Source organism: Mya arenaria, chromosome 3, assembly GCF_026914265.1.
Source record: "Mya arenaria isolate MELC-2E11 chromosome 3, ASM2691426v1".
In the NCBI taxonomy this organism is placed as follows: domain Eukaryota; kingdom Metazoa; phylum Mollusca; class Bivalvia; order Myida; family Myidae; genus Mya; species Mya arenaria.
Window position 1 is genome coordinate 34052523 of NC_069124.1, and position 14628 is coordinate 34067150.

At 34.9% G+C, this 14628-nt stretch overlaps 1 protein-coding gene across 1 annotated transcript; it reads right to left on the bottom strand.

Moving 5' to 3' along the window:
- Positions 1–12515: 12515 nt before the first annotated feature.
- LOC128229006 (60S ribosomal protein L36-like) lies at positions 12516–14444 on the bottom strand. The gene is made up of 3 exons (XM_052940628.1): positions 14341–14444; positions 13438–13572; positions 12516–12645 (listed from the first exon to the last, which is right to left on the bottom strand). Exons 1-3 carry the CDS (start codon positions 14440–14442, stop codon positions 12565–12567), a joined length of 318 nt encoding a protein of 105 aa, XP_052796588.1. The 5' UTR covers positions 14443–14444; the 3' UTR covers positions 12516–12564.
- Positions 14445–14628: the final 184 nt, after the last annotated feature.

The window sequence follows — 14628 nt, forward strand, 5'->3', positions numbered from 1 at the left end:
GAATAGCCAATGTTTGCTCCCGGCATTGATATCAATTCTTGTCTGTCGATAATGTCATTTATTTCATTTATCAGCTGCAACTCTTTGTTAGTACACAAATAATTAATTATTCATCAACTGAAGGTTATCTGTTTTTGCTGTACATATACTCAAAAGGAATTTGTACAGTTCCTGCTGAGGGATATTAATAACTGGTATATGTAGTGTGGTTCTTGTTTCCTTGATCCATCTAAACCTTTTCTCAAACTCTCTGATAAGCATTTTCAATGGCGTAGCTTCGCGTAGGAACTATGGGTCCAGGCCTGCACCTGCTTTTGTACACTTGTATGTTAGCGTTCTTTTTAACCACATAATGGTTTGGGTTCTCAAGATATACTGGAAAAGTGCAAGCACCTCAGCGCATCCTGCATGGAAACAATCGCTGGGGAGTATAGCGAAGTATGCCACGAACCCCTTACCGATTTGGGCCTGCAAATCGATTCAGGTCCAGCTACGCCCTGTGTGCTCTTTTGTTAAATAAAAATACATACATCACCAAAGTAACAAGTACTTGGCCACAATAGACACCCTTATTGTTTCCCTATCCCCACCCTCCCCACCCCATCCCTTAAATCGTTCAAGTTTACTTTTTATGACAATATCGGTAAACAATGGAAAAATACGCTCACAGTGCACTTTTTCGAACTAGAAATTATTAATATTATTGCTTGAGTGCGAAACTTTTAAAACAATATAAATTTCGGGTGTGGATGTGGGACAAAAAAAGCAAAACGTTACGTCCTCTTAGGACGCCACCCCTAACAGCAATTCCTAGATCTCCTAATATGAAACCCTTTTTTGATAGTCAATGAAGACAAACAATCCGAAAGAATAAGCATACTAGTATCTGAAATTAAATTATGAATGTAATATTTCTTCGACAAATATAATTCTCTGTAGAGTAAAAGTGATCCGGTTTGTACTCTGTTTTCATCTAACCTCAGGTGCTAGTAGTATTTTATAAACAAAAATATATTGACTGCTATATATTATTTTATAAAAAGGATATATTGAGTGCTTCATTCGAAGAATGGCGATTCATTGATTCCTTCATAAGAACTAGTACGTTTATAATTGAACGTTTCTCGGGCTTTTGTCGTTCAACTGAGCGGAGACGGTTTGGTCGGAGTTTGGAACGCGATCTAATGATTATCCATCAATAGCCAAGTCAATAGACGGACCATGGTTACAATGCCCACCCATAAGTCTCGTCTAAGAGTGCATTGGACTGTTGGCGGAATGGTTGGGTTCGAGAATTTGATGCATAGGTTATAGAGCATGCATTGCACTTTTTTTCCCAATGAAATGATTGCGACTGCAAACACGTGAAAGTTTCTTTAATTTGTAATACTTGAATTATAACTGACATGTATATCATTTTAGTATAACGTCACGGTCCAATAAAATAATTGCCTAACTCACGTTGGCTAAAAAACGAAATACAAGACATGTAACTCTGGTTGCTGATTGGCTGTATAGCCAGCGATAAACTATACAGCCAGCGATAAACTATAACAATTGACCGATTGTTCAGAACTTTTTTTCAAGTTTACAACGTTGTTAACATCATCATTGTTACCTTTCTGTAAGTTTAATGGAAACACTTGTGATCAGCTGTATTTCTAACAACATTTGAGACAAATATTTCTGCTGTACTTGTTTATATATTTGAATATATGAGCTTATCATCAAATAGTTCGGGTTAAAAAGTAAACAACGATGTCATTAATCACGTTGTTAACTCCAAACAAAATTCCGAACTATCGGCCGAATATCTACAGATTAGTGGTCCATTTGATGCCCATGGTTTTAAATGAATGTATCGTGTTCTATGCTAATACACGCCGGGTAATCATTGGTGCCATAACATTTTGTTATGTGTTGAAAATGCTCCAACGCGTCTTCCGTTATAGTGCCAATGGGTGAAATATGGATGTAAACAGTGAGTATGTTTCTTATTTTTCATTTTTAGAGGTTTATACGAGTAAATTAAAAAAAAATGAGAATGTAGTTCCACATAGGAATGGCCATGAGTTGTTCTAAAGGTAAAAATTCTGAATAAAATTTAATATATGATCGTCTAGAACTTGCATAACTTGCTAGACGTTCTAGTGTTGACAACGTAAAAATCTGGATTTTCGTGAGAATTGTTCTCGTACCTTAGGTTTAAGCATTTTCTTTACATGTGTGTGGTTTTTTTATTGACAAAAGGTTGCCGCGTTACAAATTTTAGAACTTTATTTGTTATACTTGCTGCACTATGCTCGATTTTCTGAACGTTGTGGTGCCAATGAATAGGTTGTGGTGCTCATGAATAGTAATTTAGTAGGAAACGAATTGTGAAAAAACTGAAGCAATTTCATAACATGCAAATTAACAATTAACTGAGTTAATATCATTTTCGATCTTTTTAAAGTATGACCAACTACCACACTGCTTCGCGGACTTTAAGGTTCATTCTGTGTCTAATAAATTAATACTTAAAAGCAAATGATCGTCGTAATTCCAATTCTGTATTTCCAGGTATTATAAGGCAAAACTCTAACGATTGTGTGAATACCTATTCTCATATGTGTTAATTGTTGAACAAATATTCAGTTACAAATAGTCATTCAGAAAAAGATATTTTTTCTATATTAAGAATTTAATCAGTCATATATTTAGGTCACTGTTTCTTGGTATTTATGACATACGTAGAACAAATATCGAATTTACTGCAATAAACATAATCGGAACTCCTCATTTTTCATCGTGTATACGGACGGTTTACAGTGTCAGATTTTTTTACATTTAACTATGCTGCAAGTAGGTCGCGTAGTAAAATCAAATAGGCAGTTTAACCTAAGTACTTTACTCTTAGGAATATATTAATTATATATGCAATAATACACTTCACTGGAAATCAATTTGAACTACAAATTACACATTTTAACACTACAATAAATAATATTATTATTATAATTTTTACGATCTCCTTCTACCGCTGTATCGGCATACAGGTCACATACTACTTAATAAATTCTATATATTTTCCATAGACAACTACACCACCTTCTTGTAATAATAAGTGTCACAGAGAGTGATGTATCCTCCTTGAATGCTCTTTGTCGGTGAGGAGGCATAAATTAAATTAATGTTCCTACTATGTATAGTTTTTTTAGGACTATAACATAACATATATAATACACTGGGTGTGTGCATATGCCTTTAAAGAGCAGAGTCAATTATTGTTTATATACATTAGTGTTTTAAAGAACAGGGCCATTTATTGTTGAGAGTCATTTGCTGTAGCAATGGGGTGTTTTGTTGCCGTTCAGAGGACACAGGGAAATCTTGGAAGAATGTGTCGCGGTTATATTTAAAAGAACAGATCGAATTATTGTGTTTATTACATGCTGTATTTATATTTATCTGTAGAACATCTTACATGACTTGGCCCATTTTATTGACAAACATTGGGTACCTGCATCAAAATTCTACAGAACAGAGTCATTCATAATTATTTACACCTCAACTTTCATTCCTTAAATGAACGGCCTTTCAGCAATCGCGAATATTTTGCGATGAATGCAACATATTTTGATATGTTCGGATGGTGACTCATCGCGTTTTAATATAAATTGAAATCCTTTTATCTTGTCATTGTTTGTGTCAATCAGCATGCCACGAAATACTGTAATCAACATGTCGAAAAGACTAATGTATGATTTATTATCCCCCGCCGAATCGAAGGTTTCGGGAGGGGGATATTGTTTTGGCGTTGTCCGTCCGTCCGTCATTCCGTCCGTCTTTCCTTCTGTCCGTCCGTCCGGAAGCATATCTTGGTAGACATTGATCATAAAATGTTCAAACTTGGTCAGAATGTTCCCCTTGATCATATCTCGATCACTTGTAAAAGTGGGTCACATGGGGTCAAAAACTAGGTCACTAGGTCAAATCTTAGATAAATCTTTGGAACGAACTTGAGGCATTATACATGGTCAAATGTTCATGAAACTTATTCAAAATGTTTTCCTTGATGAATTCTTGGACTTTTATAAAACTGGGTCACATATGATCAAAAAGTAGGTCACAAGGTCAAATCTTAGAAAAATCATTCAAATTCATAGAAACTATTACAAATGTTACTCTATATACAAAGCTTTTATTTCAAATAATTTCAAACAAACTTAAACTTATATCCAACGTTCATAACGATCCATTTCTCTGCAGCCATATTACATGTTAATATAGGAATATTCCACCTACCTTTTATTTCCAATCCATGAACTTTGCCTAATCAGGCGGGGAATATCAATTCAAAAAACTTGCTTGTTGAATGTATTGTTGTCATATGCGATTCAATATTATGTAGAAATTGTAGTCATTATCGGGGATATAAACGAAGTTGGTCTGATTCAAGTACGCGCGGAGTTCTTCGGACACCACACACTTTAACCAGCCCAACTGCGTGCATACCCCGCTAATGGCATCAACCACGCAATTCATTCGTTAATTGAGAAACAGTTTGTGTCTGCAATTATGTTATAAAGACAGTGTAATATTTACTGATGTAATAATATATACAAAAGATAATAAAAAAGACAGTGTGTTTTGTTGTTGATGTTCATAGGAGACAGCAAGTGTGTGTCTGAATGAACAAAGTGATTTTTGTTGACGGTATTGGACCGAGAAATATAGTTTTGGGCGGACATGACGTTCCTGAGGTAGTATTTAAAGGAACATAGTGAACTATTGTCTTCTGCATTGACATATTAAAGCTGCACGCTCACAGAGTGAACGTTTTGACAATTTTTATTTTTTATTTTTTACGATCGAATGTTTGCGAAAATCCATGGAAACCAGTTATAAGACTGCTGACAAAAATATAGATCACAGATTTTTTATATTAAGGTTAAAAAAGGGAATATGTTTTATGCAGTTTTCTTATATTAAATTTCGAACGGAGGGATGAAAAACTACGATCTGATTTTTTTGTCAGCAATCACTGGTTTGCAGATATTTACTAACAAATTTCTCTTTCCAAGACAAAAAAATAAAAAAATAAAGTTATAAAAATGGTATATCTGTGAGAGTGCAGCTTTAAAGAGCATATTAAAATAACTATGACGATATTGTTATAGTTATTCACATCCAATTACAATATACCTTTATCACACTTAGCATTATTTCACCCTTATTACCCTTTCCCTTTCAGAACTGCAGCACCCTGTTCTTTTTTTGAAACATGGCTAAAAATACATTTGTAAAAGATATATTTAAAGTAACAGACCCAATACTTGTTGAAGGAATGTTTTTACATTTATAAGAACAGAATGAAATTTTGTTGACAGAAATTGGGTGGCTGCATAGCATTATACAGAACAGAGTGAATATCAGGAAATAAGTGTGGGCGTTTATATCTAAATAAACAGAGTTAATCATCGTTCAGAAATATTGGATGTATGCTTTTACATTAAAAAAAAACAGTGACTTTTTACCGACATTAGATGTCAGCATAACATAACTCAGAATAGAGGTAATTATTGTTTAGAGACTGCAATTTGTGTCTGCAATTACATTTTAAAGACAGTGAAGGGTTTTGTTCACATTCAAAGGACAGAGAAATAGTGTTTAAATGTTATCAGCGTGTTCACGGAAAAAAACACAATCCGTCTTTAAAATGTAATTACAGACATCAATTTACTGTGGACAACAACTGGTCATGTTGTGCAAGATATTTAATGTCTGTCAATAAAAAACACTCTGATGTTTGAAATATATTGTAGACACCTAAGGACTATCAACAATAACGCACTCCTTTCTTTAAAATTTAAATTTAAACACCAAATATGTGTCATCAATAATGCACAAGTCATTTGTAGCCACGCTCCCAGGTCCCCGATGTATACCGGGGATAGCGGGAATAATGGGTCGTGTTTTTAACTTTCCTGGTACGCAGTGCCGAGTGAATGCGGTGGTTTTGTTTTCGCGCCGAAAATAGCGGGGAATGGGCCTTACCCAGGTATCCAAGAGTTTGGGGGCATTTGGCGGGGGTTTATCAGCAGTTTGTCCCCGCAGGACGGGAATTTTACCAGCAGTACATCTGAGGTTATTTTCGATAAATTGGCCGAGGAGTTCCGAATGACCCGCCTATTGCTTGTAAAACATCGCGATGTATATAACATTTCAACCCAGACCTCTATTCCATTTAGGATTTGTCAAAAAGTACCGCCCAAAACATATACAATGTTGTTTCTCTATGTTTCCGCTATTAGTTTAATCACTGAATCATTATTCTGTGTTGTTCTAAACAATGTGGAGCCAGCATGACAGCGTCCACGGTCAAACCTAAGTTCAAATCAGCCATCCATGCAACCAACTTTGACATGTGTCAATGGAGACAAGCAAGTGGCTAATATTACTATAAACCATATACAAAAACTCAACGCTGACATGTAAAATGCTAAGGTCAATGACAACATATCCACGGTCAAAGAAAATGTACATAAACGAAGGGGGTCAACGGGTTCTCTAGACTGTTGTGTTACTTTGACAAACAAAATACACTGGAGAAATATATTTGATTAATGAGATACGAACTCCACTCGCTTCAAATACGTGGGAAGCTATATATTATTATTTCCAAGACGTTTCATCGATTTCTACCCTGGGTATTCAACGCGACATCGATTTATCAACTAAGTACATGAACATTGAACGTGGCGTTCAATATATAAGGCGTAAAGAGATGTTGGTTTCCGGTCTCCCGATTTTTTTGGCCTCGACCCTTAAGTGGCAATGTTATTTAAAATCAATGCATACACATGTATAAAAACATAATTTTTAAATTAAGTGATAAATCTTCAACTACCTACTAAATAATGCATTTATGGAAAATATAAGTACTGATAAGATTGTAACCATGTATTTAATAGCTGAAAACGCACGAATATTAAATGACTGGCGAGTGCCAAAAGATTTACAGTGATCATCTATCGTCGCATGAGATAGAAACGCGTGTTTTCTGTACCTTTCTTTCAAATAAAAACTCTGTATATTTATAAGAACCATTATTTTGATATTTATTCATCATTTTCGGTAAATTTAAACAAATGTATTAATTGTGGTACATCTAATTTGGGAGTAAGAGTGCATCTTTAACCTTTTTATTGCCTTGAGAAATATATGTTTAACATTTCTTTGATTTTGTTTCCTTTAAAAGTTCAAAATGAAGTTGTTGTTTTTTTGGCTATATAACAATATCAGTAATACTAATACTGATTGTATAGATGTTTTTAAGCATATCCTTTATGGTTTTTGATAACAGAAAAGTCTCAAGAAACAATTTTCCCAATAAAAACACGACCCACCTACCCTTTTCTTGCCATGAAACCGGAAACAAACGTTTTATTTTTTACGCCGGAATAATTGTTAGTGTTGTTGCGAAGCCGTCATGACGTGTTTGCAAATACTCTTTCAACTCGCTTTGTTGCCTGATAAGAAATTGATTTTGAAGTCACCAAGTACATCAGTAATCCACCAATTATCTTTACACCATTGTTATAAAAACTGGTAAATCGTATAGGAGCTTACCTATTATACATCAAGTACCTGTATATGAAATAATGAGGCCATACCGGGTAGGTTGTTGACATTCATTAATAATGAAAATAATCCCATTAATCTCCTATATACGCAAGGGAGGAGAACGTAAGTTCGTTTCATGCAAACACTAAGGGAGAAAAATGTTTCAGTGCAAACAAAATGGCGGATTTGTAACGAAAAGTACCGATTCTGGTATTACGGTGTGTGTATACCACGTGATAAATTACGTCATATATGCTACGTCGGAAGGCAACATTTTGCAAAAAATGAAGACTTAAATCAAAGATAACTTTTCTTTTACTACAACATTTTAAATAAAACAAAGGGCAGTCTATGTCACCGTAAAGAGCCCCGCCTTCGTTTTATTACCGAAGTTTGGTTAGGTAATTAGTTTCCTCAAACACTTCAACAAACCTGTTTCCATTATAATGTTTTGACAGTGCTCCGTCAGACGGCCGTATTGTGAAAAGGATTTTCGAAGTGATTGATGAAACTAAACTCTCAATCAAACTCTGGTAAAAGACCGAAGGCGGGGCTTCGTAAGAGGCGTAGACTGCGCTATGTTTCATCTAAAATTGTGAAAAAAATAGTGAAGTTATCTTTTTTTAAAGTCTTGATTCGAAGCAAAATATTGCCTTCCGACGTCGCATTTATGAAACAATTTATCACGTGGTATATACACACTGTATTAACTTTTGCCTAGTAAGTGGACCACTGGGAAGTATGACGTTGTTTCAAATGTACAATGGATGATTAATATGGCCGAAAAACTCGTCGTTTCGACGGCAAAATTAGGGGTATACTTTTGTTGCTTATAATTTAGGATCTACAGATTAGGCTCGGAGTACCCGCACAACAATACCATTTACTTACTGGTTTTCCTTTTTGTGAGGTTTTCTTCGTTAAGGCCTGAAACTCGTTACGGATATGAATTATCATCGTATATTGTCATGACTAGTCTACCATTGGGGTATTTTCAGCGCAAGACCCAGATATGTAGCAATAATTCCTATAAAATAATGATAACACTTGAAAATGTATCATTCGTGAACAGTTTCAAACGATGCTTTGCTTTTGAAGCTGCACTCTCACAGAAACACCAGTTTTACAACTTTTTTTTTATTTTTGTCTTGGAAAGAGCAATTTTTTGCGTAAATATCTGCAAACAAATAATATAAGATTGCCGATAAAAAAATCAGATCGCAGAATGTCATATTTCCGTTGAAAAGTAATGTTTTATGGTAGCGGCATAAAAGATCAATTTAGGAACTTAAATACAAAAATCTGCAATCTAATTTTTTGTCGGCAGTCTTATATAACTGGTTTCCATGGATTTTCGCAAAAATTGGCTCGTTCCAAGACAAAAAATAAGAAGGTTGTCAAAACGTTCAATCTGTGAGAGTGCAGCTTTAAACAAAAGGTATAGAAAATAATCAAATTATTATTTACTGGTTATAAAGTGATATGTTCTGTTTTTGGTCAAGGGGAAATAACCTAACTTGACTTGATTTTATAAATAGTTCTAATAGTTTACATTATCACTCCTAAGTTGGCTGTGAAAATGTGAAAATGTCAACCTGTTGTTATTCCACTTAAAGGTCCACTCTTACTCACAATTAAGATTTACCACAATTTATAATATTGTTTTAATATTTCAAAAAGGATGAACAATTGTCAATAACAATTGTTCTTATGAAAATGGACCCATGTCAAAAAAGATTGTCCACAATGATATTCTGTGCCGCCTTTTCAGATTATCCGACCCAATTTGATTCGAAAAACGTGTATGATTACACCCTTAAACGAGCAGCGGATCGCGAACTGATAAACAGCGCTTGACCGTTTTTCTCAGTCGGACATGGGGCACAACTCGACACAAATTTAACCTTAAGTGGTAGGTCTTAATAAACACATTAACTCTTTTTGCAGATATACAAACACATGCAGCCAGTTGGCGTTTCTTTTAAAGGGCTATTTAGGCTATTTATACTTTGCGGAACGGAACGAAACGGAACGGAACAAACATTGAGGTACCACACGGGGCACAGCATTTTTTATTTTAAAGCTGCACTCACCGATTGACCGTTTTGAAATCATTGTTGTCTCCAAATTGGCCAATTTTGTGTAAATGTCTGGAAAGCACATAGGCTGCTGAAAAATATCCGATCTTAATTGTTAATATTTACGTTCGAAATAAAAGCGTTACTAACACTTTAAGAAAATTAGTTTTCGGCAGTTTCCGAAGAATTGATATCTATTCTACAGTGAGTTATCTTATATGACTAAATTGAAGACATTGATGCCAAAATCAACTGATTCTGAGAAAAAAAATATAGTAAAAACTGTCAATCTGCGAGAGTGCAGCTTTAACGCATCGTGCGTAATGCATGAGTGAAGAGGTAGGGTCACACCCAGCAAAGCGTCCAATCAGTTTTCATTGGTTACAATTCTACCTACGATTTACGAGCAATACATCGTATCGTAGCAGCAAACATCACCGAGCAACCACAGGACGTGACAAAGTCCCCGAATGATAGCATACTAGTAATTGACAGGGAGAACAGTTTGAACGCATACATTTACAAAAGACAACCAGGAAAACTACGAATATGAGCCATGTAGTAAAAATGTTATTTGTCTGTATACTCATTCTTTGAGACATGTGTATTCAATTATATATTCACAGTCCATGTATACAATAATGTAACGCTATGTCACATGTGAAGAACGACATGGGGACAACTTGTATGCTCGGAAGTAGTACGGTTTGAAAAATTAAAACTCTTGCACGGTGTACAATAAATATCAAGGGAGGCAACTTCGAATCACAGAAGTTCTACAAATACATATTGCCAACATCTTAGTGTAATTTCAGCATTCACAGACTTCGAATATTATCGGTCAGCGTTCTTCTTTGTCAAGTGATGGACGTAGAGTTGTTATTTTAAATGTGCACTTGTCTCGTTACCAAATAACCAATCATTGATTTTTCATTTACTTCTATTTGAATGAAGAAATTGGGAACAGTGGTTCACAGAGGTTCTTGGAAATGTGCACGAGTCAAACTTGTACTACCATATATCAATATTTCAATTTCCACTAGTAAATCAATAGTTTGTGCTTCAACATATTTATTCTTCAAAAGGGAGGTAATTTGGTAACAATTTATCAGAGTCATGGTTCTTGTACTACACACAATCTAACATTGCCCTAATCATATTGTTACTCGACATTGGCAACCACGGTACATAATTCCGTTATACTTTAAAATGAATGTTAAAGCTGCACTCTCACAGATTGACCATTTTAACAACTTTTATAATTTTTGTTTTGGAAAGAGCAAATTTTTGCGAAAATATATGCAAATCAATGATATAAGATTGCTGACAAAAAATCAGATCGTAGATTATCATTTTTCCGTTTGTATATTAATCTTTTATGGCTTAAACCGTTAATAACGGTTAAAGAAAAATGCATAAAACATCAATTTTTGCGATCTGATTTTTTTGTCAGCTGTCTTACATAACTGGTTTTCATGGATTTTCGCAAAAAATTGGCTCGTTCCAAAACAAAAAATGAAAAAGTTGTCAAAACTTTCAATCTGTGAGAGTGCAGCTTTAAAAAAAATATGTAGGACTGGGAAAATCTTAATTTTAATGAATAAACAAGATGCAAACGGGAGACAACTCTTCAAATGAATTTGCACGTTACAATTAAATATTCTTTAAATAACCCTGTACTGTGAGTAGTATCCATGGTCAAAGTGGTCTCGACTTTCTGGTAAAAATCCTTGTACTTAAAAGGCTGACAAGGTTACATTCCGTCTTTTGCCGAATATTTTTCTATGGAAAAGCATCTAGAATCTTGCAGAACCAATGAAACAACATCATTAATTATTAAGAGAGTTTCCAAGTCAAATTATCCAGGATACACATCAAAACATAGCGTAGTCGTGTATACTTCAAGTTGCATTCCATTTCTTTCAAAACAGTTCTAAGGGCAGGTAAATTGTTTAACGGAATTTTAATAAGTATACAAAGAGCCATAACTCTTGACAATATTTATGTTTGTTTCATTACACTCCATACAAAGGACCGTATTTATGCTGCGAGACCATTAGTAGTAGCACAAGTTTGACCTTGATATTAACATTAAAACAACACTTGAACAAGACGCCAAACAGGGACTTGTGACACCCATTGAAATAGCCTTTGACACTGACAAACCTCTTCCATACAATTTCAGCACTGAATAACATGGAATGAGCAATAGGCAGGTTATAATTATTGCATGGTCAAGATACGACCAGGACAAGGTTTAGTCCAACAGACACACTAACACATTCATGTTACTGTTAAGTTTCCAGGAAATCCTAAACAAGTGGTATAAGCAGCAACAAGGTTCAGTCTTATCAACAGAAATAATTTCCAACCTTGACCCGTAAGCATGATCTTTGCTTTTGAGGCCTGGGTCTCGTTTGTGACATGTTATCTTATCATAGTGAACCTTCATGGCACAGTTTTATGAAAATCCTATGAAGCACTGTCATTACACAACTCGGACAAGTATCAGTTCAACCTTCGATTCCGAGTGTGACCTTTGAGGAACAGACCTGGGTCTTGCCCATGACACTCGACCTCATCATGCTGAACCTCCACTAAGTTTTTGAATATCCTACAATGCATGGTCAAGATACAGCCTGAACTCAAGTATGGTAGCCTTGACCATTGAGGTAAACCCTTGTTCTTATGCACCACACGCCAACCAGCCACAGTGAACCTTCAGCGCAAGTTTTTTTCAAAATCCTACAATGTATGGTTAAAATACAGCCAGGACAAGCTTAAGTTCGGAGAGATGCGTGATTGTGACAACCAAAAACAAGCCAGAGATCTCATCTATTTTTTTAATGTCAGATTATTTACAGGAAAGAGGAATGGTCTACTTCGCGGCCTTCCTCATCTTCTGTAGCATTGTCTGCATCTCTTCACGCTTCCTCTTTCCACGAATGTGGCTGCCCAACTGGAATAAAAAAATGAACATGGTAAACATTGATGATGGAACATATTTTTTCGTTCCATTATTGTGGAGATGAAAAACAAATGAAATATTTCATTATCTTAAGCATTTAATTCTTTGAAGGCAGGAGGATGCACATTCTGGTCTACGAAGGCAGAAGGGTGCTTCCAAAAAAGGACAAGGAGCAACACCCTCCCATAACTCTTAAGCTAAAATATTAAATAATATTCAGTGTGTGTATACCATGTGATAAATAATGTCATAAATGCTACGTCTGAAGGCTAAATTTTGCTTTTATTGAGGACTTTAAACAAATACAACATTTCCATATAATCACCATATTAATTGAAACATGGCGCAGTCTACGCCGCTTACATAGCCCGACATTCGGTCTTTTACCAGAGTTCGATTAAGAGTTGGGTTTCTTAAGAGTTGGGTTTCTTAAAACACTTCAACAAACCTTTTCAAAATCTGCCGCCTGATGGAGCACTGTCAAAACATTTTGGAAACAGCTAGGTTCGTCAGTGTTTGATGAAACTAATCACCTAATCAAACTCCGGTAATATGACGGAGGTGGGGCTTTTTAAGCAGCATAGACTGCCCTTTGTTTCTTTTAAAATGGTGAAGAAAAAGAAGTTATCTTTATTTTAAGTCATCATATGAAGAAAAATGTTGCCTTCGACGTAGCATTTATGATGTAATTTATCATGTTGACTGGTATACACACAATGATATCGATAATAAAATAATGACAATAAAATTATTTGTTTATGAACTTATTTGAAAGTTATGTACCCTCTTCTTGCAGAACTTCAGAGCTCTTTTGTCTTTTGAAATTCTCAGCAATTCCTGTACTCTCCTTTCATATGGGGCAAAGCCAGTCACTTCCCGAACCAAGTCACGAATGAATCTGTTCTTTTTGGTAATTGTCTGTAATAAAAGAGAAAAATTAAGTTCATGTAATTCAAATACTGTCACACGTGCAAATAGTCAGTGAAATATCCTCATAATTATGATTACAAGCTTTGAGCCAAGTTTTAAAAAGGACTGAGTGCTGCAGAGAAGAAACAGGTGACAATGGTGGAAAGGGCACATTGTATCTGGCTGTAATGTGTAATATGATAAATTTGACAATAGGATAGAAATTTGTTTCATTGAAGGATTGTTGTATTCCAGATACATTTTGCATTTATTGTAGGCATGTAATAAGCTTTTAAACAAAACAAAGGAAATATTGGATTATATCAAAAGTGTTTCATTGCAAAGGAGTTGGCTTCAGGAGCTCTACGGACAACTAACAATAACATGCTCAAAACATCCAAGATAACTAAAAATGTTTTTTTTTATTTAAACGAAGACAATTGCAACCATTTTCTTATTTGTTTGTTAGAAGAATGAGTTTTATTTGGTTGTCTTAAACAAGTTTTGCTAAAACTTGTAGTTGTATATATTTTATGGTTGTTATGTGGTTAATGCTTTTGCTAATTTATCAGAAATTAAAAATAATGAAACTTATGTTTCCAGCAGATCCGTGTACTATACAAACAGATTACAAAATATTTCATTGGAACATATTATGATTTCACCATTGCAAGTGAAAACTACGATTAACAGGTGAATGTATGCAAGCTTAATGAAATGAATGTACAAAACCCAGCTTTACCCCTATTTCAAGATTGTAATTAGGATCATACACACCCCCTTTCTTCTGGACTGGCGTTTCTTTGAACATTCTGCAATTTTTGTAGTTTTATGTCCCTTGTTAAGGCCTATAGCCAACTCGTACTTTGGGAGCCCCATGTCTACAACAGAGAATCGAATGACAGCTTCATTTTACATCACATAAAACAATATAAACAAGACATTAAAGGGTGAAATAATATAAATAGTTAACCTTAGGAAGTTTATCTTACAATTCCTTGTGCTAAAATAAATTTGCAATAAACAGATAACACAGATTCAATGGATTTTCTTCAGGAAATTTAA

Excerpts from the sequence above, each read along its gene's own strand:
- LOC128229006 (XM_052940628.1), bottom strand. The coding sequence starts at position 14,442 with ATGGGGCTCCCAAAGTACGAGTTGGCTATAGGCCTTAACAAGGGACAT. Across the intron at positions 13,573-14,340 it reads GCCAGTCCAGAAGAAAGGGG|ACAATTACCAAAAAGAACAG; the intron begins GTGTGTATGATC and ends CTTTTATTACAG. Across the intron at positions 12,646-13,437 it reads TGAAGTTCTGCAAGAAGAGG|TTGGGCAGCCACATTCGTGG; the intron begins GTACATAACTTT and ends TTTTTATTCCAG.